A 24,429-nucleotide genomic window follows, 5' to 3' on the forward strand; every position below is an offset into this window, starting at 1 on the left:
AACTTGGAATACTGGATACAAAGTTTAAAGTAGCACTCAGCTAAGTTTAAAGTAGCACTTCTGGATCTCCTTAAGTTTGAAATACCATCAACCAGATAGTAGATGTACTATAAACTCATTTTTTCCACGCACAACTGATTAGATTAGTATCCCTGACTGACTCAGCAAAGTTTAAAGTAACACTTCTGAAATCTCCTTAAGTCCACCCTTTGCCACCACGACCTCCAGTTTAAATTCCACTAGGAATCTTTTGGAGGAACAATTACAACCAATTAGTACCAAGTACAAGAATGGGCTAGGTTTAGTCCGGGGGGGGGGGAGGGGAGCACCAACAAAAGGACTTAATGGAAAAGGATAACCTCATCGCAAAAATAAAAATGTGTAAACATTGCTTTTCTCCTAAATTGTAATTAATACATAATCAGGGATATTTCAAATACTGCACAATTTTTTTCTGTTATGTGTGATGGTTGAATATTTTTGAGGTCACGTTGTATCTGATTTGTTCTCAGAAGAAATAGCCGATGTTAATGTGGTTTTAACCACAATCTCACAATGAAAGAATGAACAAGACCGTCAACATGCTCAGACTTAATGAGATAAACTCATTAAGTATGCAAGCGAGCTTATTTATAGCTGGCGAGTTATTGGTAGAAATTTGAGAAAAATTGCTCTCAGTCGCTTTAAATTAGGGGCACATGTTTGGGAGGCTTCAAGAAATCAGTTGTTTATGGGAAGATTAGGAGTGATAACAACATTTTATCATGGCATGCATTTTTTCTTCCATGAATGACATTTGGTAATGTAAATGCAGCTGCCCTGAGTTTCAATCGTCTAAACCTTTATATTCTTGAACAAAGCACAATTGATTAATTACCTTGGGCTGGAAAAGGGACTTTTGATAGATTTGAAAAGCACGATTATATTATTTATTAAAGGGGCACAGTTTGTACTTTTGGGGCATTGTGCCCCTGCCCCCTCACGGCTCCTATTTCTTTCATAATAGTGCTGGAAAAAGATTCATAGTTATTACACAAAGCAACTCCGATTCTTTCAAACTAGATATATCTAGATATATGGCACTTTAAATGATCACAAAAAGGCACAATTTGTAAGCGCACTAGAGATAAGCATAGTTAAATATGGACACTTATCACTTATCACAGAACAACGACTTCAAAAGTAGCAAGGAGAACTTATCATAATCTGAAATGGGCACTTTTACAGAGGTGAAAAGCGGCATGAAAATTAGGGGAAATGTGCACTTATCCGAAGAGAAAAGGGCACTTATTGAAAAAGGAATAAGGGCAGACTGTCAAAGTAAAAGGGGTGCTCTCCAAAACTAAACAAAAAAGAACATTTCTTTTACCTACACAGGGGCACTCATCAGAGATGAAAAGGGGCACTTCTTATACGGGAAAATGCACTTATTACAAAGGAAAATGGACAATTGTCAAAGTAAAAGGGGCACATATCAGATTTTAGATATGAGCACTTATCAGAGGTGAAGGGGGGGGGGGGTAATCTTCCTATGGTGTAATTGTCCTCAGGAGGTGGTTGTCCTTGGGGGTAATTGACCCGCTAGTAATCGACCGGGGATGATTTTCCAGGGGGTAATTGTCCTAGAACCGAAGAAAAAAGGGCAGTTTTTAAAAAGTAAAAGGGGCATGTTTTAAAATGAAATTAGCACTATTCAAAAATAAAAGGGGACATTTTATCAGTGGTGAAAATAATTATGAAAAAGTGGAAAAGGGTAGGCCTATTTATTTGAAAGAAAGGGGCACTTCTCCTAGGTGCAAAAAGGGCACTTTTTGACTTTATTTGCAAAAGTGTGGTGACACTGTGCCTTCCCCCGAGAGCGGCACCTCTAATAAGATCAAATTATTATGCTGGATAAATTGTCAGTCGAACAAAACCTATGTAGTATTGGTAGAAAATATTGATTACATGGTCTTTTGGCACCACTTCAAATTTTGTATGCTCGTTTCGATGTCTTTATGTAAATCAAAGATAATTCTCCCACCCCCTCCCTGTCTTGCCAAAGGACATTACTGCTGCGAGAGGGGTTCGACAGGGAATTTAATTATGGTTCACAGAAGATTTATCCACTGGATCGACAATAGCCCAACAGCACATCATCATCACCACTCACACCATCATTATCAGGCGCGGATCCAGAATTTCTTAGGGGAGGGGGCCCAACTTTTTTTTTTTTGCTCCCAAAAATTTGAAAATCGCGCCGGCCGAAAAGTCGCTCAGTGGTGGGGGGGGGGGGGGTGTGGTGGGGTGGGGGGGGGTGTGGTACAGAGCAATTTTTTTTTGCTCCCGAAAATATGAAAAACGCGCCGGCCAAAAATTCGATCAGGGGGGGGGGGGGGGGGGGGGGGGGGGGGGGGTAGTGCGTACATTTTTTTTTTTGATCCTCAAAAAAAGTTTAATTTGCACCCCCCCCCCCTTGTGCGCCAGGGGGGGGGGGGGCCCAACCCCCAAAAAAGGTAAAAATCACGTGATTTTACATGATTTTTTTCTCAAGGGGGGGGGGGCCGGGCGGGGGCCGGGCCCCCCGCCCCCCTGGATCCGCCACTGATCATTATCACCCGTCCTCATGCATCCTCTCATAACCAGGAGGTCCTGGGTTCGAAACCAGGTCAATGCGCTAAGTTCCCTTTGGTTATTAATTGGCATTAATCCTTATCAACACGTCCGTCGGAGAGGACGTTCAGCCGTCGGTCCCCTAGTTGCCTACTTACAAGCATACACATTTTTAGTTAGTAATTTCTTAGTTATTCGATCAGTCAGGTAAAACAAACAAACAAAATAATAAAGACAGTGCCCTCCTTGTTTGATCCTCCTCACGCTCATCAACAATATCATCATCATCATCATCATCATCATCATTCTCATTATCGTCATCATTAACAACACCATTATTATCATCGTCATCATCAACAACACCATTATCATCATGAACATCATCATCACCATCCTCCTCTTCATCACATGCACTCATCAACACCATCATCATTTTTGATTATCATCACGCATCATCAATCTCGTCATGCATGACGAATATTTCAACGCCGACAGAGGGCGCTGTGAAAACGAACGGCGCGGATATACGGATTTCATTCTTCAAAGACAAAATTTTGCAGAAGTCCCGTCGAGTTGGTGATTTATCTCAACATAACGTTCAGTAAGTTATCACCAGTATTACATATTGACATCCATTCGTTTAGAATCGTAACCGAGTAAACTAATGCCGTTCATATTTATAGATCTATCATTATTGTAAGTTAGACTAGACCTAGTGGCGCCTACTCTAATTCTAAAATAAGATTTATTAGATTTCCATACAGTACAAGATTGTAAGCTTGTGGGACTGAACAATGAAGTTTTGTTATCCTTTAGGCTAAACCTATTCTAGACATTAGGCCTAGATTCTAGACTAGGTCTATATTATTATTAACACTTTCTAACTCTCAGGTTTCACGGCAAATTTGGATATTGTTGACCGATAAGAACGCCAGTGATCGAGAGAGAGAGAGAGAGAGAGAGAGAGAGAGAGAGAAAAAAGAAAGAAAGAGAGAGAGAGTGCAGTGTGTGTGTAGTCAGGTACTCTTTGGAGTTGAGTCCAATCACTTTACGATTCCAGGGAGGGACTATGTTTATACTGCCCTCTTTGGATTGCTTCCCCGAGTCTGGTGTTGAAGGTAAAATAAATGTGGGGGGAAAGTAGATTCCAGGCCAAAAGGTTCTTGGAAAGAAGGTGAAACGTTAGGTATCCATGTGTTGTATCGTAAGTTGAAGAAGGAGAGATGACTATTGGTGTCGTTTCTGAATCTTTTGGGGTTGTGTAATTATTTAGGTGGTAATGGCAACTTGTTCACAAATAAATTCTTTGATAAATTGAAGAAGAATCACAAAACATTGATTTTGTAGTGGTTGCCATTTCAGTTCACTCTTCAGGTCTCATACATAGATGTCATTTCTGTATTTACCGATGACAAATCTTACCCCTCTGTTCTGAACACCCTCCAGCTTGTTTGATACTATTGTTTGTTTTGTCATGTAAGACAAAACCTGTGCCTGTGTATTTACTGTAGCATTAGGAGCAGTTTTAATCATCTCATAACACTGCACTTGATTATATATTAGAATATTACAATTAATATGTCTGTAGGCCCATTTACTCATCCCAAACACCATTTTGAAAAATTGTTGATTTCTTGGACTTCCATTTACACTTCTGAAAAACTGTTGACGTTTGCTCATACCAATCTTTTATTTGAGTTGTGCGCATGCACATGCACATGCGCCACATGTTGGTGCCGTGCGTTAGCGCGGAAGCAAGGAGAGTCACGTTAGCGGAAATCGGTATCTTACCAAAGTTTGCTTTTACACTCACTGCAAAAATCTGTGAACCTTGACAAGCGTTTAAAAAAACCACACTCAAGAGGTGGATTTTTTTATTTCAATTTTCTGTCTTGTTTTTGTCTATGATTCTGGGTTGCAGTGTAAATGCAGCTACTGATGGTATTCACCTGTTCCACCATTATATTCATATTAGAAACCTTGAAAGCGATTTTGCTTCAATACAGACAAGTTTGATTAAAAAACTGTGACCTCTGAAATTAACCCCAAAACACGATTCTGAATGTATTTATTTTGTACTCATCAGGTCACAATCCAGATGGCTGATTCAGATTCCCCACAAGAGGGCGCTAAGGGGAGCGGACCCTCGGTGAGAAGAAAACAAACCGAGAAACCTTCGTCTGTAGCTCCTAAAGGCACAGAGAAACCCAAGTCAGCGCAGGTAAGTCTTCAAACCACAAAGGATTTGTGTCTGAATTGAATTGAGGTGATGTTGGATGTCTTTCTGCAAAGATGTAGAGACAGAAAAAGAGAAAATGAGGGAGGGAGGCAGGGTGGAAGGCAGAGAGAGATACACACACACACAGGGGGGGGGGGGGGGAGGGGAGTGGGGGACAAAAGAGAAAGAGCTTTACTTCTGTCTTGGATACGTGGCACAGATTCATTAATCTAACAATATTTGCTCCAGCTATTACTATCAAGTTTTCAGTTCAGTTCAGTCTTTATTTCAAAGATACATGTACATGGTAAGTGTTTGTGTCACAAGTGATTTTAGGTTAGGGGCAGGAGTAGGGATATGGTCCATGTCAGACTACCTGGTAATGGAATTGGGGATAGTGTTGAAGCCAGGGTTGAAGTGAAAAATTCAGGTACTCTTGATAGTGTTAGAAATTTACCAAGTGGCAGTTTTTGCTGGAGCTTTTGATGTACAATCCAAGGTTCATAACCAGCTAGTACCCATATGTATAAAGGCTTTGGTCCCTTGGATGGGATGTAATGCTTAATGTTCTTTGGAGCTAGTTTTAAAATTACATACTTGCTTCCTAAGCATTCAGGTTAATAGTCAATCAATTGATCAATGTAATTAATAGCCTAAAGTGCAATCATCAGATCTGCCAGAATGGCCCCCCTTTTTTATTTTGCAGCTTAAACATAAATCATGGTTCTATTGTTCTTCAGCAGAATGGAAGTAGACGTGGAAAGAAATCAACGAAAGCTGCCAGAAGCGAGCAGAGAGCAGCTCTCCGGGCGGCTAAGAAGAAAGGAAAAGAAAGAGAGGAACAAGGAGATGGTGATATCGATGTTTATATGGCTGATTTGGTAAGTGAAATTCAGATTGAAATCATAACATGTTAGATGATTCTGAGAATTTTGAATTAAAAAATATATTTACCTTGATTGTGGTATAAAGATAGATACTTACCGGTACACTAGTGCTCTATTATTTTGTTGGCAGACCCTGTTAAAAATGAATTTTGGAATGCTTCTTGCAAAGTTTCCAGTTTATATTTGATCCATTGCAACTTTAAAACTTCACATTAAACTCTCTTATCCTTCATCAGACTTCTTCACACTTACATCTATCTGTTCTCTCATTTTCTGCTTTATCGGTATATGAAAACCATCTTGACTCTAGGATGTACTTTCCCTATAACGTTAGCATATTTTTGGTTGTATTGAACTCAGGTATTTGAGCGTTACAATGATATTTAGATTGGGACTTTTGAGAGCACTGGTAACATCGGTTTTTCTATATGGTTGTAAAACATGGAGACTGAATGCAGAGATGGAAAAGTAAATCAATGCTTTTTAGATGAATTGTATGAGAAGGCTTCTGCATGTCCACTACACTTTGCATACATCCAACAAGAAAGTGAGAGAGATAATACAGGAACATTATCACTTCATCACAATTGTGAAAAGAAGAAAGCTGAAGTGGTTGTGCATAGAACTACCGGTAGATGGAAGAATAGCTTTAATAGCAAACACCATCTTGCAAGGAGGAACTGATGGGAGAATAAAGAGGGGGGGGGGGGACCAACTAGGACATGGGGGTTGTTTCACAAAGACTAAGATCAACTTTAAGTTGGCCTTCACTTTGGCAGGCTGTTCATGCCACTGTTTGCTCTGACCATTTACTGGCATTGGTCTCTGAAGGGAAGTACAATTTATGGTCACAAATCTACAGAATTTATATTTTTTGATAATTCATCATTGAAGAAAAAAAAAAAACTGTTTAAAGATCATAATGGTAAGAGTACACAGTGGCATGAACCGCCTGCCATAGTTAAGTCCAACTTGAAGTCGATTTATGATAACATCAAGCAATAGACGGTAATGTTGTTTGAACAGCTACATGTAAATAGAACAGCTGAAGACAGGAAGTTTAATGTAGAACCTGTGTCTCAAGGTCCATTTCATTTTCACCCCAAAAGCTTCCAAGCTATGTATTCTGTGTCACAAACATATTAAACTTCAAGGACAGGTACAGGGTTCATGTCAATATCTAATAGATATTTACTGATTTACCAAGTAGTATACCAGCCAAATAACCCAGTCACACACTGATGAGATCATCACCAGACTGGACAAGGCTGAACAAAAACTCTGAATAGAAATAGATATGGGATCAGGATGGCAGTGTGACTGAGGTCTCAGTTTAGACTTGCATATTGTCTGTCGATACTCAATGAACTATCCTACTTCCTATTATTATTATTCCTACAGAGGACTTTACAGCAAAAATACATGTGTTATTGCGAAGAGACACTCAATAAATCCTTGACCCTGTTGAAAAGGTTGTTGAACCTGACAGATATTCTCCCAGTGAAGGCTCAATATTTTTAAATATTGGGCACTTAAACTAGCGCACTCCTGTAAACAATGGATATGCCTTCAAATGACTACTCTTCCCCCCTTTTTTTCATAATTACAGTACACCCTACTGAAGTTGATTGTCTGCTGAGGGGGGGGGGGGGGGGGGGGTAATTTTCTTTCATAGTTTTTAATGGGGGAAATTTGACTTTGTGAACATTATTCGACCATTGTTATCTATCTGTTTTTTGTTAATTTAAAATACAATCACAAGTTTTGGTTGCAATAAAGAAATAATAAAATAAAATATTGATTACCGTATTTGCGGGCGATAAGGCCGCACCCCCGATTTTGACATTAAAAAAAAAAAAAAAAATTGTCGGAGGCGGGATATGAACCCTCACCTACAAATGTTGATATGACCCAAATCACCGCCTTAGACCTGTCGGCCATCCCGTCCCTGATGCCATCTCTTGCAGTTTTCTCTTGTGTATATATTGAAATGGATTCTAAATGGCGACTTCGCATTCTTGATGCTTTGCGGCAGCTCAGTTAAACAGGCCCCTCTTTTACTTTTGCAATGCATTGGCACGAACTTAGATCAAGATCTATCGGCAGATGTTGTTTTTGGAAGTTTATTTTCGTCCTCATGTCAACAATGCAAGATAAAATTGTCGGTAAGATGTGTGGAAATGTCCTGTACCATAGTGGTATAGTTATTGTACTGTTCGTAGTCCCATATGTGCAAATTCGTGCCGGTTTTGACTTACTTTTTTTTTTTTTTTACTCTTTCGCCACAAAGGCCGCACCCCGACTTTTTGATGTTTTCCCTTCCAAAAATACTGCGGCCCTCACGCCGGCAAATACGGTAATCTGTTATCAACTGTTAAAGAGATTTATAAAAAAGATCAAACTGATCCATTAGCTTACTTTTTTTGGAGGAGAGAGGGGGGGGGGGACGGGGGTGACACCTATCACATCTTGCTGCTTTGTTTGATCTCTTTTGCAAATGATAAATCAAATAAATGCATTTAGATATGTGCAAATAAAGTTAATAAAAATTCATGACCTGGATACCTATCATTTAAATTACATTTAATTCAATTCAAGGGTCATTAAAAACTTGTGCTGCAGCCCAATGGCTAAATTGGTCATGTGTACAACTAAAAAACTCAGTTATGAAATGATTCAAATATTCTTCCTCATTGGGGTTCTTGGGAGGAAAATATGTAAGTTAACCTTCCCGAGAGCGTATAAAAACAACTATGTCTCGAAAATTAAAGCAGTCATTAATAATTTTATATACCGAAATGGGTCATAGAATACATGTGCGACTTACCAATCATGGTAATCAAGTTTGTTTACGCTATCGAGACCTAGTCTAGGGTGTCTGATCATGGACCTACGATCGCGCTCCACTCGAGTTTGTGTGCTAAAATCCTTCCCATTGATATTGCACGCATAAATATGCAGTCTAGATCTACGTTGTCCAGCTCTGAATATGGAAGTTTGTTTCGCTATTGAGGTCTCTGTTGATAACTTGCAGGTAGCCTAGATCTAGAACTAAATAATCTCAATATTTTTATGGAGAATTTCACGTACCCTTCTGGTGTTCTTGCTGTCAGCAGAATTAATCATGTCTTGCAATTGATCATCATCAAGAAGTTGAAATCTAGGAAGAGTTTCTTCAGTCATTTTTGCCTTGTTTGGAAACTATAAGAGCATTATCGTGATCCGAGTCCCCTCTCATTCCTCTATACAGCTAGCTAGCTTTATTGCGTCTGCGTGCGGGGCCGGGGGACTTTGATCCACGTCCATAGACTTAGCACTCAAAAGTGTGTGTACACTATGAATGAGAGGGGACTTCGATTCGCACACACACAATGTATGGTATCCGCTCTCGCTCAAACCAGTTTTTAACATGTGAACCATTGGGTATTTCAGCAAGAATGAACTATTTTCCCGGTAACCATGGTAACTGGAATTTTGCCGGGATTTTACCGATTTACTCTAGAACAGGCCTCCTCAACTGGCGGCGCGCGCCACGATGGGATACCAATTTTAACACTGGAAACATCTTGTTTTTGTTTGTTTGATTTTCACTTTATTTTGACATTTCCCGTGTTTATTACACACAAAAAACTACATGTACATATATGTATACCTCCAGTGTGATTGTACCCAGGAATTGTAATAATTTTTTCACATCAATATTGTGGAATGAAATGGTGTTAAAAATGCCCCATTTGGGCCTTTAGAAAGCCCTAAATCCACCAGCTTCAGGGGGCTATTCCCCCTGCTACCCCTGTTAGGGCTTCGCCCCTGGACCCCACCCATTTTTGGCTCGGTCGCTACGCTCCCTCGCAGCACAGTCAACCATACAAGGTGGCACTTCAACTACAAATTCTTTTCGTTTTGGCACGTCTAAAAAACTAGTTGAGAAGGCCTGCTCTAGAACTATTACATGGGTTTGGCATTTTTCGTTTATTGATGGGAATGGCTAAAACCACGACTGCAATTTCGACCAATCAGCTGGCTGGATTTCTTAAGTGAGGTATATAATACACAATATTTCCCTGGGTAGGTGTGTTGGTCTCATCATTATCCACATAGCTTCAACATTATCAGGTGGGTTTAATACGCAGGGGTTGAGGCTTTAAAGGTACTATGTCCCTTTTGCAGCCAACCTCAAATGCTGTAGAACTTTGCAGGAATTATGAATATGTCATGTATGTCCTATCTGTGAAATTTAAACGTTAGCAGTGTCCTCATATTCAAATTATGCAAGGAAACCCGTTTACTTGCTAGACTTCACTGTCAGACCAGGGTATGTGAGTTCGACACTATTGAGTGACTGACTGGCTTTTTTTCTTCTTTGGTATTGGTAATAACATACAGTGGCGGATCCAGGGGGGGGGGGGGCCCGGGGGGCCCGGCCCCCCCCCCTTGAGAAAAAAATCATGCAAAATCACGGGATTTTTACCTTTTTTGGGGGTTGGGCCCCCCCCCCCCCCTGGCGCTCAAGGGGGGGGGGGGTGCAAATTTTAAAATTTTCGAGGACCAAAAAAAAAAAAAAAAATTGTGCTCACTACCCCCCCCCAGAGATAACACAGGGGCTAATATTGTTGTAAGTTGGTTATCTTAACATTGTTGTAACCCTGTGTTATCTCTTGCAGGACCGCCTCTATCTTATCTTTGACACACCCATTTGTATCGGCCCTATACCAATCAAGATTGGTTTTATATAAGCACGATAAGTAGGTCTACTAATAGGAGTACTTTATGCCATACTGAAGATGCGCCCAGCGCATACTAATCTTTGGCGTAATTAGTTAATTGAGCGCTTATTATATATGCGCAGCGTCATTATGCGCTGTGCATGTGGCACATGGATCATGAAGACAAGTCACGCTTTCAACAAACATCAAGGAGATAAGAGCATTAAAATCGTCATATACTATCATCTAATTTCTAAGCAATTTCTCAACTGTGATGTCTCCAGTCAACACACAACCTTCTTTTTACTCCTCTATTGGCACTAAGTTTTTTCTGGGCAAGAAAGATTGCCGCCATGATTTCACCATGAAAGATAAAACATCCCCCTACCTGTTGTAAATATTGTTGTAAATACCATGCAAGATAAGATAAGATAAAAGATACAACAACTTTCAGAATACCAATTATCTCGACATATTATCTCTTGTGCGCATATGCAAATGAGGATTAAACACCATAATACGTACAATTACAAGCGCACCATTGTATGAGCGCAGGCGCGGCTGAAGAGATGAGAGAAAAGACACGACAAAAGATAACACAGAAGGTACAACAATGTTCAGAATACCAACTTTATCTTATCTCCAAAGATACAACAATATTAGAGATAACACAGGGTTCAGAATATGGCCCCTGGTCATTAAGCATTTCTTGAATAGAATAATCCTCTGTTTGGAAGGTAGAACACTGTATATTTCTTCTTTCTCTTCTTCTTCCTTGTCCTTTTGTCCAGTGATGAGTTTTCCGCTGCCTAGCCATTCCCAAGTTCTGTATTGTATTCCATACATCTTGGTTGATTCTCTATTTGCTGGTTTTTGAAGCATTATATTGTCTCAGATGTAAGCTCGTCTTTATTTGATTTTCATGTTGTTGTTGTTGTTCATGTTCTTCATGTATGCTAGGGGACGGGCCTGAGTTGGGGTTCACATCTCCACATACGATAAGAGCTAATTGAAAGGTTGACGTGGTATTTCCATAATACGGGATACAGAATCCAAATACTTCAGCACTTTTACTTTATGCTCATACATGTATGTGTAGTTTGACACAGAACCATTGGTATGCTGCAGAGACACTGGACATGAAGAATGGTGCCAATCACAAAGAGATGAGCACAAAAGGACGGAGAGTACAAAAGCAATGGGATCAGTTAAAGATAACCTTGAGTTCTGGTAAAAAAAGAAAATGAATTCTCACAGAATCTAACGAAACTTACATTGAATGTTCAAGATTACAAATAAATGTCATTTGCCAAACAATTTTGGAAGAAATGTATACTGGCTGAGTAATGAGCATAGAAAGAAAAGGAAATTAGGGTAGTACTAGCCCCGGCACCATGTGTGTTGTCCCATATACATCTTTCTGTGTAAGTGATTGTTACTTTACCAAGACTCTGCCAAATTTATGATGATTTCGATGACTCCAGAACCTTGCATTACACACCATTACTTACATGCTATATGATCAACTTTTTTGATCCATTCCACACCTTTTCTTTCACAATGCAATCGCATTACCAGTACTCAAGTTTATCTTTAACCAAAGAGGGGGTGGGGGGCACCTAGTACATGTTGCTGCTTTTGTTTGGCTTTTTCTTTTGCAGATAATAAACTACATACATACATTTACGTTTGTGCAAATAGCCAAAATACACAATTCATGGCCTGGATACCTGTCATTAAGACCCCGTTCTCACTCACTTCGTTGGAGCGCTCTAAGACCTGCTCCTCAGGAGCGGTTCTTAGGTGAGTGAGAACGCTCAAAGTGGTCCAGGAAGCGGACTTCTGGACCGCTCCAGAAGTCCACCTTCCGAGGTGGTCTTAAGGAGCGGGTCTTATTAAGAGCGCTCCAGAGCGCTCTAACGTGCAATGTGAACGGAAAGCGTACTTTGAACGGAAGTGAGCTAGTGACCTTCGGTGCGAAACATGTAGTATGGTACATACGGTTTGTATTCCGCGCGTGAAAAAATTGACCCGCCTACCTGAGCTGCCATAGCAACAAGACCACTTTGACTCGTGGAGCGGTTTGAGCCATAAAAACTGCTCGGAGTGTGAACGCTCGCAAACCGTTCCTCAAGACCCGTTCCTCTGGAGCGGTCTGGAGCGGTCTAACTAAGACCACTTTCAAAGTGAGTGAGAACGGGGTCTTAAATTGTAGTGCTGTTGTAAACAGATAAGCAATGGGATCGGTCAACCAAAGAGACCCTGGAACCTCCTGAATGAGTGTACCTTGGCCGTAATTGCCCTGCATTACCAGGTACTTGGCACACACAGTATTTCTAGGCTTGGCGTATTTTACCTTCATGCATTACATAGCAGAATGGATCCCTCTGGGAAAGTTAGGATTCTCTTTGAGGTCTATGCTCCAAAAGCAGAAGTAAGATTTCATCAAGAGTTGTTAAAACTTCATTCATATGCATAGTAATTTGCAATGTATGCTACATGTATGCACCAGCATTCTGTATTATTAATGCACCTATGGATTCATTCCAGTGTTTGTGTTGGTTGTTGAAGCTCATAGTTGGACCGAGTTGCGTGATATTGTGACCAGTCACTTAATCTCTGTTTTGCATTCTATCAGTTGCGATGAAAGAACGAGTCAGGGAATGGCAGGACAGTACTTTTAAGTGTCTTATTTCATCAAGTATTGTGGAAAACACATGGTGCATTGATCCTTGTTATATAACATGTGATTAGCATCATGGTGCTTTTACCCCCTTTTCTTTGTTGCAGGTACTAGATGATTCCCCTCCACCAAGACCTACTGGGTAAGTGCAGAAATTTGAGAAATCCAGCTACCATTTAGACAATGTAATGATAATAATAATAATAATAAAAATGGTGCTTATAAAGCGCTTTCCACCAAAGTCTCTATTCTCTAAGCGCTAATTTGCTGAAGATTTTTTTTTTTTTTTTTTTTTTTGGGGGGGGGGGGGGGGGGGTCCATCCATTTGTCGACGACTCTATCATTTTGCTAGAGTATTCAGATTCAAAGCAGTGTATGGGTGTTTGGAAAACGAAGATCGAAGAACGAATACCGGGGACCATGTGCGCACACGTACGTGCGTCAATGAGATGATCCCCAGTCTTCGATCTTCGTTTTCCAAAATAACCCAGGGTGTTTTGGAAAACGAAGACCGAAGACCGGGGACCCATGTATTATGTGTGTTCGGCGTTGATAATAATTACAATACTACTGAAATACTGTCAGAATGATGAAAACGATGATGACAAAAACAACAATTATGATAATAATAATAGTATAATAATAGTATAATAATATTATAATAATAACAATAATAATAATAATGATAATAATCATAATGATGATGATAAAAGATGATGATAATAATGATGATAAAAATAATAACATTAAAAATAAGCATAACAACTTTTGCAAACGAAAACCAAATACAGTAAAAAAGTGTCTATAATGGCTTCCCAGGGGAAACCCCCCAAAATGGCCTTTTTAGACAGGTGGCTGCTGCAGACTGGTTCTTAAACATCTAATCTATATCCATGGGAACCAATTTTTTGGTGGCCACTGATAGGAAGGTGTCTACTAAAGAGAGACGGCCGCTAATTAAGACAGAGATGACTGTATTTTCATTATTAATAATCGCATATGTGCGCCAGGCCAAATCGAGGAGAGAGAGGAGGAGACGATCACCGGTCTTCGATCTTCGTTTTCCAAAATACCCCAGGGTGTTTTGGAAAACGAAGACCGAAGACCGGGGACCCATGTACTTTACGTGTTCGGCGTTAATAATAATTACAATACTACTGAAATACTGTCAGAAAGATGAAAACGATGATGACAAAAACAACAACAACAATGATAATAATAATAGTATAATAATAATAATAATAATAGTAATGATAATACATAATAATAATGATAAAAGATGATGATAAAAATGATGATAAAAATGATAAAATTAATAATAAGCATAACAACTTTTGCAAATTATTTCTTGTTGATCAGAGAAAGAACAACCGACCTGAGTAGTATCTTGTTTATATACAGTGTTGTTGTGTGTCTAATTTACCTGTCATAACAAAGCAATAAAAGAGTTCATTGTTACATTTTACAAGGCAAGTGATTGATTTTACTTATTGCTGGTTGTGTGCAGTCATGTGTGAAGAGAGGAAGGATGTGATCACATTTGAACGTAATGCACAATACAAGTAATTTGTTTAACATTCTTGACACAGTAGTGATAACTGGAGTTATATTAGAATGATTAAACAAGAAATATTAATATCTTAAACTAATTAATAAAGTGGGTCTGGAAGTATACGATTATAGGTAGTTGGAATATGGAAATCCAGTGGGAGGGGGGTCTCACATAATAGACATACGGGGGCGTGATTGATTTTACTTATTGCTGGTTGTGTGCAGTCATGTGTGAAGAGAGGAAGGATGTGATCACATTTGAACGTAATGCACAATACAAGTAATTTGTTTAACATTCTTGACACAGTAGTGATAACTGGAGTTATATTAGAATGATTAAACAAGAAATATTAATATCTTAAACTAATTAAGAAAGTGGGTCTGGAAGTATACGATTATAGGTAGTTGGAATATGGAAATCCAGTGGGAGGGGGGTCTCACATAATAGACATACGGGGGCGTGCCGCTCTATTGGACCCATTTTTAACAAACAAAATCCATAAACATGGGTCTTTTTTTTTCTTCAAATTTTCAAAAATGTTCGGGTGGTTGCATGTTCGGGTGGTTGCATAGCAACCACCCGAAAATTGTGAAAAATGGGCCTTTATTTCGAGTAAAATCCCCCCAAATGTCCCTCAGAAATGGGTAGGGTTTCGAGGTTTGAGCGGCACACCCCCTTCTAAGCCAAGTCTGAGACCCTGACTCCGGACTGGAAATACATGATAAAGGCAAATGCAATTTGTGAGTACCGGTAGTAAACTACAACCTTTGTTGTAAGATCCCCGGTCTTCGGTCTTCGTTTTCCAAAACACCCCAGGGTATTTTGGAAAACGAAGATCGAAGACCGGGGATCGTCTCTTCCTCTCTCTCCTCGATTTGGCCTGGTGCACATATGCGACTATTAATGATGAAAATACAGCCAAACCTGTCTTAGCTCTCTTTAGACTAGTAGACACCTATCTATAGTGGCCACTAAAAATTGGTTCCCATGGATATAAATTAGGTGTTTAAGAACCTGTCTGTAGCAGCCACCTGTCTATCAAAGTCATTTTAGTTCACGTTTTTTCTTCGCTAGCCATTGTAGAAATTTTTTACTGTCATTTCCATTGCATAAGTTCTTATGCTTATTATTAATATTGTTATCATTATTATTATCATTATTATCATAACCATTATTAAATTATCATTATTATTATTATTATTATTATTATTATTATTATTATTATTATTATTATTATTATTATTATTTTTATTATTATTATTGTTATTATTAGGCCTATTATTACTATTATTATTATTATCAGTGTTGTTGTTGTTTTGTCATCATCGTTTTCATCATTCTGACAGTTTTCCAGTATTATTGGAATTATTATTAACGCCGAACACGCATAGTACATGGGTCCCCGGTCTTCGGTCTTCGTTTTCCAAAACACCCTGGGGTAATTTCGAAAACGAAGATCGAAGACCGGGGATCGTCACTTCTCCTTTCTTCTTGATCTGGCCGCAGCCAGGTTTGCTATTTCATCTAATGGCTAAGTTTGGGAGGTTAACCTATATATTAGTAGGTTAGGAACTATAACTATAGTAGTGTGTTTGTGTTTAGATTATGTGACTTTGTTTGTTTGCATGCGAATATTCAACAATGTTTTATATTTATTAAAAGGCAGTCCGTGTCACGAGGTTAACCATCACAGGTCTCCTCCTGTTTTACAGACTCATCTCATCTCTATTTTTGGTACCCTACTATTTACAAAAGTAACAAGGGCCACCTGTCTATAAAGGCCATTTTTTGTTTCCCCTGGGTAGCCATTATATACACTTTTTCTCTGTAGTTTTTTCTTTGCATAGGCCTATTATGCTTATTATTAATGTTATTATTTTTATCATTATTATCATCATCTTTTATCATTATTATTATGTATTATCATTACTATTATTATTATTATTATTATTATTATTATTATTATTATTATTATACTATTATTATTATTATCATTGTTGTTGTTGTTTTTGTCATCATCGTTTTTATAATTCTGACAGTGTTTCAGTAGTATTGCAATTATTATCAACGCTGAACACACATAATACATGGGTCCCCGGTCTTCAGTCTTCGTTTTCCAAAACACCCAGGGGTATTTTGGAAAACGAAGATCGAAGACCGGGGATCGTCTCCTTCTCTCTCTCCTCGATTTGGCCGGGCGCACATACATGTATGCGATTATAAATGATGAAAATACAGTCATCTCTGTCTTAATTAGCGGCCATCTCTCTTTAGTAGACACCTTCCTGCACCAAAAATTAGTTCCCATGGATATAGATTAGGTGTGAAGAACCAGTCTGTAGCAGCCACCTGTCTATAAAGGTTATTTATTTTGTTGGTTTTCCTTTAATTGCATAAGTTGTTATGCTAATATTATTCATGTTATTATTTTTATCATTATTACCATCATCTTTTATCATTATTGTTATGTATTATCATTACTATTATTATTATTAATATTGTTATTATCATCATTATTATTATATTATTATTATTATTATCATTGTTGTTTTGTTTTTTTCATCATCGTTTTTATCATTCTGACAGTGTTTCAGTAGTATTGTAATTATTATCAACGCCGAACACACATAATACATGGGTCCCCGGTCTTCAGTCTTAGTTTTCCAAAACACCCTGGGGTATTTTGGAAAGCGAAGATCGAAGACCGGGGATCGTATCTTCCTATCTCTCTCCCCCTCTCTCTCTCTCTCCTCACGTGGGTGCACTACACGTATAAGTGCATGCACGCATGGGTCCCCGGTCTTCTGTCTTCGTTTTCCAAAACACCTAGGGTATTTTGGAAAACGAAGACAGAAGACCGGGGATCGTCTCTTCCTATCTCTCTCTCTCTCTCTCTCTCTTCTCACGTAGGTGCACTACACGAACAAGTGCATGGGATCGTCTCTTCCTATCTCTCTCTCTCTCTCTTTCTCTCTCTCTCCCCACGTGGGTGCACTACACGTACAAGTGCATGCACGCATAGTACATGGGTCCCCGGTCTTCTGTCTTCGTTTTCCAAAACACCCTGGGGTATTTTGGAAAACGAAGACAGAAAACCGGGGATTGACTCCTCGACGCACGTACGTGCGCGCACATGGTCCCCAGTCTTCGTTCTTCGGTCTTCGTTTTCCAAACACCCGCAGTGTATAGCATATTAGACATCATGTATTTTACTTCCGTCTATATTATGTTTTTTGTTGTTGTTGATTGAATTTATACATGACAAAAAACCTATTAAAACCACCTGAACATTTGGCATCATTGAAATAAAATGATGAAATGAAAAACATACAGATGATTTTAATTATTTTGTTCCTCATATGATATGAATAATGATCTTACTTGCCTAAAGGGTTACACACATTAAAATCTTCTCCGTTAACTATTAACAACTGAATTCTCCCATTCGCATAGCCTTAATACAGGAACCACCCGGTTCCTCTAAACATTGGGTTAAAACTGACCGGTTTATTTGCAAGCTGCCTGTAATGTCATATACATTTATACCGGTATCTGTATTTCAGTATAGTTGTGTATGTACTGTTGAAAGATAATTTGCTCCTTGTGTATCAAATAGTTGGAACATATGTTAATATCAACTGTTCTCGCCCCTGAATCTGCCTGATTTAATACCCTTTCTATCCCATGATTTGGGGATGTATTCCACTGGAGATCTCACAGTCTACCCCCTTTAAAGGGCCACTCCAACCAAAACGGGCTAAGAAATTAAAAAAAAAAGACATGTAGAATAATTTTTGACGGAGATTCCGAACATGACATTGATTTTTCTTAGAAATCATCAATAATTCTGGAATCTAGCTTTAAAAATGATGACTCAGAACGCGCAGGAAAAAAAACAACCCAGTTTCGGAGATGATGCATTTGACGTCACTGCAGGCGCCTCTCCAGTGTAAAGGAGGGTGATTTAGCCATTAAAATGTCTTTAAAAGGGCAAACTATGATATCAATTGGAAGGAAAAAAAAAATTATCCGAAAAATAATATGCACTTGATAATCCCAGTACGTTTCTGGCAATTTCGTCATTCCTAATTATGAAATTATCAAATTATCAAATCGGACATGCCCACAATGACGTCAAATGCGTCATCAAGCCACATGACCGTATTACATGTACCTTTTTTCGAGGGGCGTAGCCCAGCAAGCATGAGAACTGTGAAGAATGGATGGCTATTATCGTCAATTTAGAGATTTTCTAAAAAATCAGAGGCTGGAATATTAATAAGTAGAGGTGTATTCATGTTTTGAAACTTGAAAGGCTATGTTAGTTGGGTTAGAGTGGCCCTTTAATTCTTTGATTTTATGTTATGACACATGGTATGACATAAAAATTTATTTCTACTTCCTTTCCTACTCTTCCTGCTTCCTATTCATACTGATATATTCTCTCTCTTTCTCTCATGTTCCAATTTTTTTTGTTCTTCACTTTTTTTAGTTACTTCTATTCCATGTATGGAAAAAGATTGTAATTCCTTCTTTCTCCTCACATTCCTTCAACCTCTACATTACAAGCCCCTATTTTCTAAATATTATAATGATTTCCATGTATTATCTATCTGCAACAATGGGTAAGGGGATGCAGGGCTCCGCGCTACAGTTTTAAAAAGAGATCCTGCCAGTTGCATTCCTATTATTGTATCTGAACCTCTATCCAAATGTTCCTGGATTACACTGTGCTTTTCCTTTGCTTAGTGAAATTCTTTTTTGTTTTATTCCTTTTGGATACATTTGATATTTATTGTTCTCTCTCTCTTTTTTTTATATTTCAAAATGTGATATTTTAATGTTGGAATGAAAGTTTGATCATCTCTATGATTAGGGACTTTTAGATTCGCACGAAAACAATGGGGATTGCTACGATCGACGTCCTTTTAATGCACTGCCTTGAATGGACGTCACACGTATCAGTCCACGCAAATCTAAAAGTCCCTATTATATCCCTCACTGATCCCCATCACTTTGCTATGTGTCTTGGTACAGTACTGGTCTGGTGTATGATGACAGGTTCAAGGAACACTATTGCCCCATTGGAAGGTTAGTGTGGCTCTGTTGTATGTGTATCTTTATTAATGCAAAGTCAATGCTGTATATGAGTGCTCTATTTTTGTGTAAAAAAGTCAATCATCTGTAGAATAATCCCATTTCTAGGGGTCTATTGATTGTGTGCTTTTTTAAAAGCATTCAAAGGAAACGTTAAGCATTCAAAAGGGACCTTTTGCACTCGCATTCACAGGTAAGCCAAAAGAAAGGTACCCCCTTATATTATGGTGTTTTAAGCTACCTTCAGCTTGTTTTTTTGTTCATTTGTCGCGTTTGTACCTGACCCTAAATTATTTTGTTTCGTATAGTTAGTATTTTTATACTCTGCTTTCATGATTTGTTTTTATTTCTATGTATATATATATTTTTTGCTTTTTATCCCCTCGCCAACGAAGTCGAGGGGATATAGAAACGCTGCCGTCCTTCCTTCCTTCCTTCCGCCGTCCGTCCGTCCGTCCGTCCGTCCGTCCGTAACAAATTGGTTTCCGATCGATAACTTCAGTAATGTTTGACGGATTTTAATGAAATTTGACATGAATGTACATGATATCAAAATACAGGCTAAGTTTGATTGTGGAGTACGTAGGTCAAAGGTCAAAGGTCATAGCTCATTAAATATGCGAAAAAATACACATCTGGTTTCCGATCGATAACTTTAGTAATATTTGACAGATTTTAATGAAATTTTATATGAAGGTACATGGTATCAAAACCCAGCCTAAGTTCAATTTCCGAGTATTCAATTCAATTCAATTCGTTTATTTTTCCTCTTTCAATCGTTCATATTTACAATGATGGTACATTTTAACATATTCACATATTTATATACTTATAGATCAATTTGCACAATACAATACATTAAAAAAATAAACTTGAAATTGAAAGGGAAGGAGGGCCGACTAAAAAGCAGAGCTTGTAGGGTGTAAGCCCCACTGCAAAAGTAATTATTATGAATTATTATTTTATGAGAAAAAAACTACAATAGCAATAACTGATTCAAGTAATACAAACAATCACTTTTAAACGCAAAACATTGATAAATACATACATGTTTATAAAAAGAAATAATCAAAGTTGCATAAAGTCACACTACAAATTATATTTGATTGGGAAATGCAATAGCCTAGTAACTATACAGAAGAAAGCTTTTAAGTCTCCTTTCGAAAATTTGTATCGAATGTAGGTCAAAGGTCATAGCTCATTAACTATGCAAATCTCATTAAATATGCAAATCTGGTTTCCATTCGATAACTTGAGTAATGTTTGACAAATTTTAATGATATTTGATATGAAGGTACATGGTATCAAAACACAGCCTAAGTTCAATCTCTGAGTATGTAGGTCAAAGGTCATAGCTCATTAAAATGCGAATCTGGTTTCCATTCGATAACTTGAGTAATGTTTGACAAATTTTAATGAAATTTGATATGAAGGTTCATGGTATCAAAATACATGAACAGCCTAAGATCGATTTCTGAGTATGTAGGTCAAAGGTGAAAGGTCATTAAATATGCAAAAACACTTAATTATATATATGAACATGTGATTAACTTCCTTGCCTAATAATATAATAGTATAGTCCAATGGAGGTAACTTGTTCTGATGTATATAGGCCATTTATACCCTGCGAGGGGATGCTACGCTTTGCGTTGACTTGTTTGAATTTGAAATTTTACTTTTCCCTGTCTTATCGTGATAGTGAGCATGGGAAGAGTGAATGTCCAGAGAGATTAGCAGCATGCATGGAGAAGCTACAAGCTGGAGGGTTGGTGGATAGATGTACACGAGTATCGGTAAGTTACCCGTTAATTTAGTTTAATTTGCATTGTTGTGATCGAAGATGTTCTTCTCTTCATGTACTATAGATACATTTTCAGGAATCCCATGAGACTTCATGATTAAAGCTTCTGAGTTTAGAAGTGTCATCCTAGCACTGTAGATCTTTTCTTGGGCTCGGTAGTTGGTGAACTTCACTATGATGTGCCTGATTTTTCTCTTCTTTCCTTTTGGCCGTTCTCTGTCGTTACGTTCCATGCCATTCCTCCAGAGTGAACAGGGTCCAACCGATGACTTTGATCCATGTCGGCGACATCAAGCTCGATGTCGAGTTCATCTTGGCAGATATTTCTGACAAGATCATCTGTGAATTCTCCATCCTCCTCTTCCACACCGGAAAAGATCAAGCAGTTTATCCTTGTATACGGTTTTGATCCATTCTTGGCGGATTTTAGCTCTCTCACTTTTCTCTCTCTCGAGACCCTATTCTCATGTCTTGTGATTTCCATTTACTAAGTTGTGTGATTTTTTTCACCTCATCGCAGAGAGTTTCATGGACTACGTTGAATACCTTGCTTTTGATGGCATTCAATAACTTCACAATGAGTGTTGAGTCGGTGAGGAGGTTTTCGATGGCAGACTGGATGGCAGAAGTCAGATCAGAGCCACATTTGTCGCTCAAATTTTCAGTAGTTGATTGGAGGTCGTGTTTGCGATCAGTTCACGAGCAACTATTGGCCTTCATTTTGCCGTCATTTTGCCATAATTAGAAAGTAAAAAAGAAGTTGTCTTTGGAAAACCCAGTTTATCCATTTTTGCATGACTAGATCTTTTCTAAGCATGTGAACATAGCACCAGTTATACTTCTAGTAAATGTTCCCAGTGGACCATCGGAAAGTAATCAACTCAAAGTTATGAGGTACCTGTACACAAAAACAAGTGGCTTCCAAAAGAGGAACTATATTAAAGATAAACTTAAGTACTGGTAATGCGATTGCATTGTGAAAGAAAAGGTGTGGAAAGGATCAGAAACAGTTGATCATGTAGCATGTAAGTATTGGTGTGCACTGCAAGGTTCTGGAGTCATCAAAATCATAATAAATTTGACCGAGTCTTGGTAAAGTAACAAGCACTCACATAGAAAGCTATATATGGGACAACACACATGTTGTCGGGGCTAGTACTACCTTGATTTCCTTGTCTTTCTATGCTCATTACTCAGCCAGTATACATTTTCTTCCAAAATTGTTTGGCACATGTCATTTATTTGTAATCTTGAACATTCAGTGTAAGTTTCGTTTGATTCTGTGAGAATTTTTTTTTTTTTTTTTACCAGTACTGGAGTTTATCTTTAACATTCTCTTTGAAAGAGTTAAGAAAATCATGCTATGTATGCTTCCATCAAATCCAACATTTATGTGACAGTGTGTTTTGTCTAACTTTTCTATTGTTGATAAAAACCATCATTTCTATGTTCTTTTGAAGGCTACCCCCTCAAAGAAATGGCTCTTGCTGAAAGAAAGGAAGATTTGTAGATAGACAGTTTATGAATGTTTTGTAAGGTAAATCAACATCACTTTCTTTAAATCTATTTTCATTCTAGGCCCGTCCTGCCTCAGATGAGGAAATACTGAGTTTGCACAGGTAAGGGGAATATTTAGTTAGATTTTAATACAAGGGCTCTCCTTTCAAGTTCTCATTGTAATTTTGGTAGCTAACGACACTAGATATTAGTGTTGTAGATAGATTTTTCAATTTTAAAAGTAAAATTACTTGTCAATAGATCAGTCAATACACACAAAATAAGTTGCGTATTGACATTAATTCTGAGATATCTTCCATGCGGGCCTTTACCTCAAATCATTTCCCCTGTAATCCCTATCATGTTAACCATGATAATGTTTCCTTGGGGGGGGGGGGGGGGGGAGGTGCTTGTGTTTTTAAAGTAATGCTGTAAAAATGTCTTTCCTCTTGTAGTCTTGTGATTGATTTCCTTTCATGTCAAGCAAGATATTTATAGAGCCTATGTATCCTGTAATGTAATGTACATGGAGCATATATTCTAGAGGTCATCCTTCATATGCTGACAAGAAAAAATGATAATATTGAATTTACTACAATGATTATGCATCCTAATGCTGTATACATGTTTTTCTTCCTGCAGCCAAGAGTACTTAGATACTCTGAAGAGATCTGGTACTTTATCACCGGATGAGCTCAAGGAGCTTGCTCAGAGTTACGACTCTGTCTTTCTATGTAACGTAAGTTTCAAATACCAATCACGATTCTCTTCCTGTATGATGTTGAACTGTCAACCATTCCTATTATAGCAGAGGGATTCCTGTTTTGGGGGTTATGAACTCAAGATTCCTTCCTTTTTCTGAAACATCATGTTATAAAAGCGTTTGAAATTCACTGTATACCTAATATAACCCTTGAGAATTTCTCAATTTTTGCTTTCAAATTTTGGCAGTTACGAAAACACAAGTAGGTTTGTCTAAGATTTACGACCCTACCAAACAGTTCAGAGTTACGACTCTATCGAACTGCTCAAAGTTACGATTCTGTCTCCTTTACACTTGTTGAGATTTGTTGAGAGTTTTGACTATGTGAGTTTGAAGTTTTGTGGTAAACATACCCTTTTTAGGGAATGACAATACTTTTCTATTGATGAATGACATGTTAAGCCAAGATGTTGATATCAGATGCACATTGCAGGATTTGGGAGTTTACAGCAAACTTTGTTCAAGGCTCCACCATATTCTTGGTCAAAGATGAGGGGGAGGGGTTTGGAAGGGAATCAAGATTTTTCTTCTTTCCTTTTACAAGTTTGCTGTGCTCATGTGAGTAGAAGATATATGATTAAAAGCCTGGTAGTTGATAAATCACAATCTTAGTATAGATTTTACATGGCAAAG

General features: G+C 38.2%; 1 protein-coding gene and 1 long non-coding RNA gene across 4 annotated transcripts in view; both read left to right on the forward strand.

The window, feature by feature from the left end:
* Positions 1-3,086: 3,086 nt before the first annotated feature.
* The window catches only part of LOC100893415 (histone deacetylase 6), a 70,909-nt gene continuing 49,566 nt past the window's right edge, over positions 3,087-24,429 (forward strand). The window contains exons 1-8 of one of the 3 annotated variants that reach the window (XM_011671900.2): positions 3,087-3,193; positions 4,679-4,813; positions 5,551-5,691; positions 13,194-13,228; positions 19,676-19,729; positions 21,435-21,528; positions 23,115-23,155; positions 23,676-23,772. In XM_011671900.2, coding sequence (XP_011670202.2) covers positions 4,691-4,813; positions 5,551-5,691; positions 13,194-13,228; positions 19,676-19,729; positions 21,435-21,528; positions 23,115-23,155; positions 23,676-23,772 — 585 coding nt within the window. In that variant the 5' untranslated portion in view covers positions 3,087-3,193; positions 4,679-4,690. Of the gene's footprint in view, positions 3,194-4,678; positions 4,814-5,550; positions 5,692-12,669; positions 12,838-13,193; positions 13,229-19,675; positions 19,730-21,434; positions 21,529-23,114; positions 23,156-23,675; positions 23,773-24,429 lie in introns of those variants that run through there. The other 2 variants (XM_011671919.2, XM_031000489.1) reach the window with 2 other exon arrangements.
* On the forward strand, positions 13,369-18,652 carry LOC115930055. Its single transcript, XR_004066812.1, has 2 exons — positions 13,369-13,465; positions 17,828-18,652. It is a non-coding gene; the product is annotated as an uncharacterized LOC115930055 (long non-coding RNA).

Source organism: Strongylocentrotus purpuratus, unplaced genomic scaffold (genome assembly GCF_000002235.5).
Source record: "Strongylocentrotus purpuratus isolate Spur 01 unplaced genomic scaffold, Spur_5.0 spur5_scaffold_6, whole genome shotgun sequence".
Classification (NCBI taxonomy): Eukaryota; Metazoa; Echinodermata; class Echinoidea; order Camarodonta; family Strongylocentrotidae; genus Strongylocentrotus; species Strongylocentrotus purpuratus.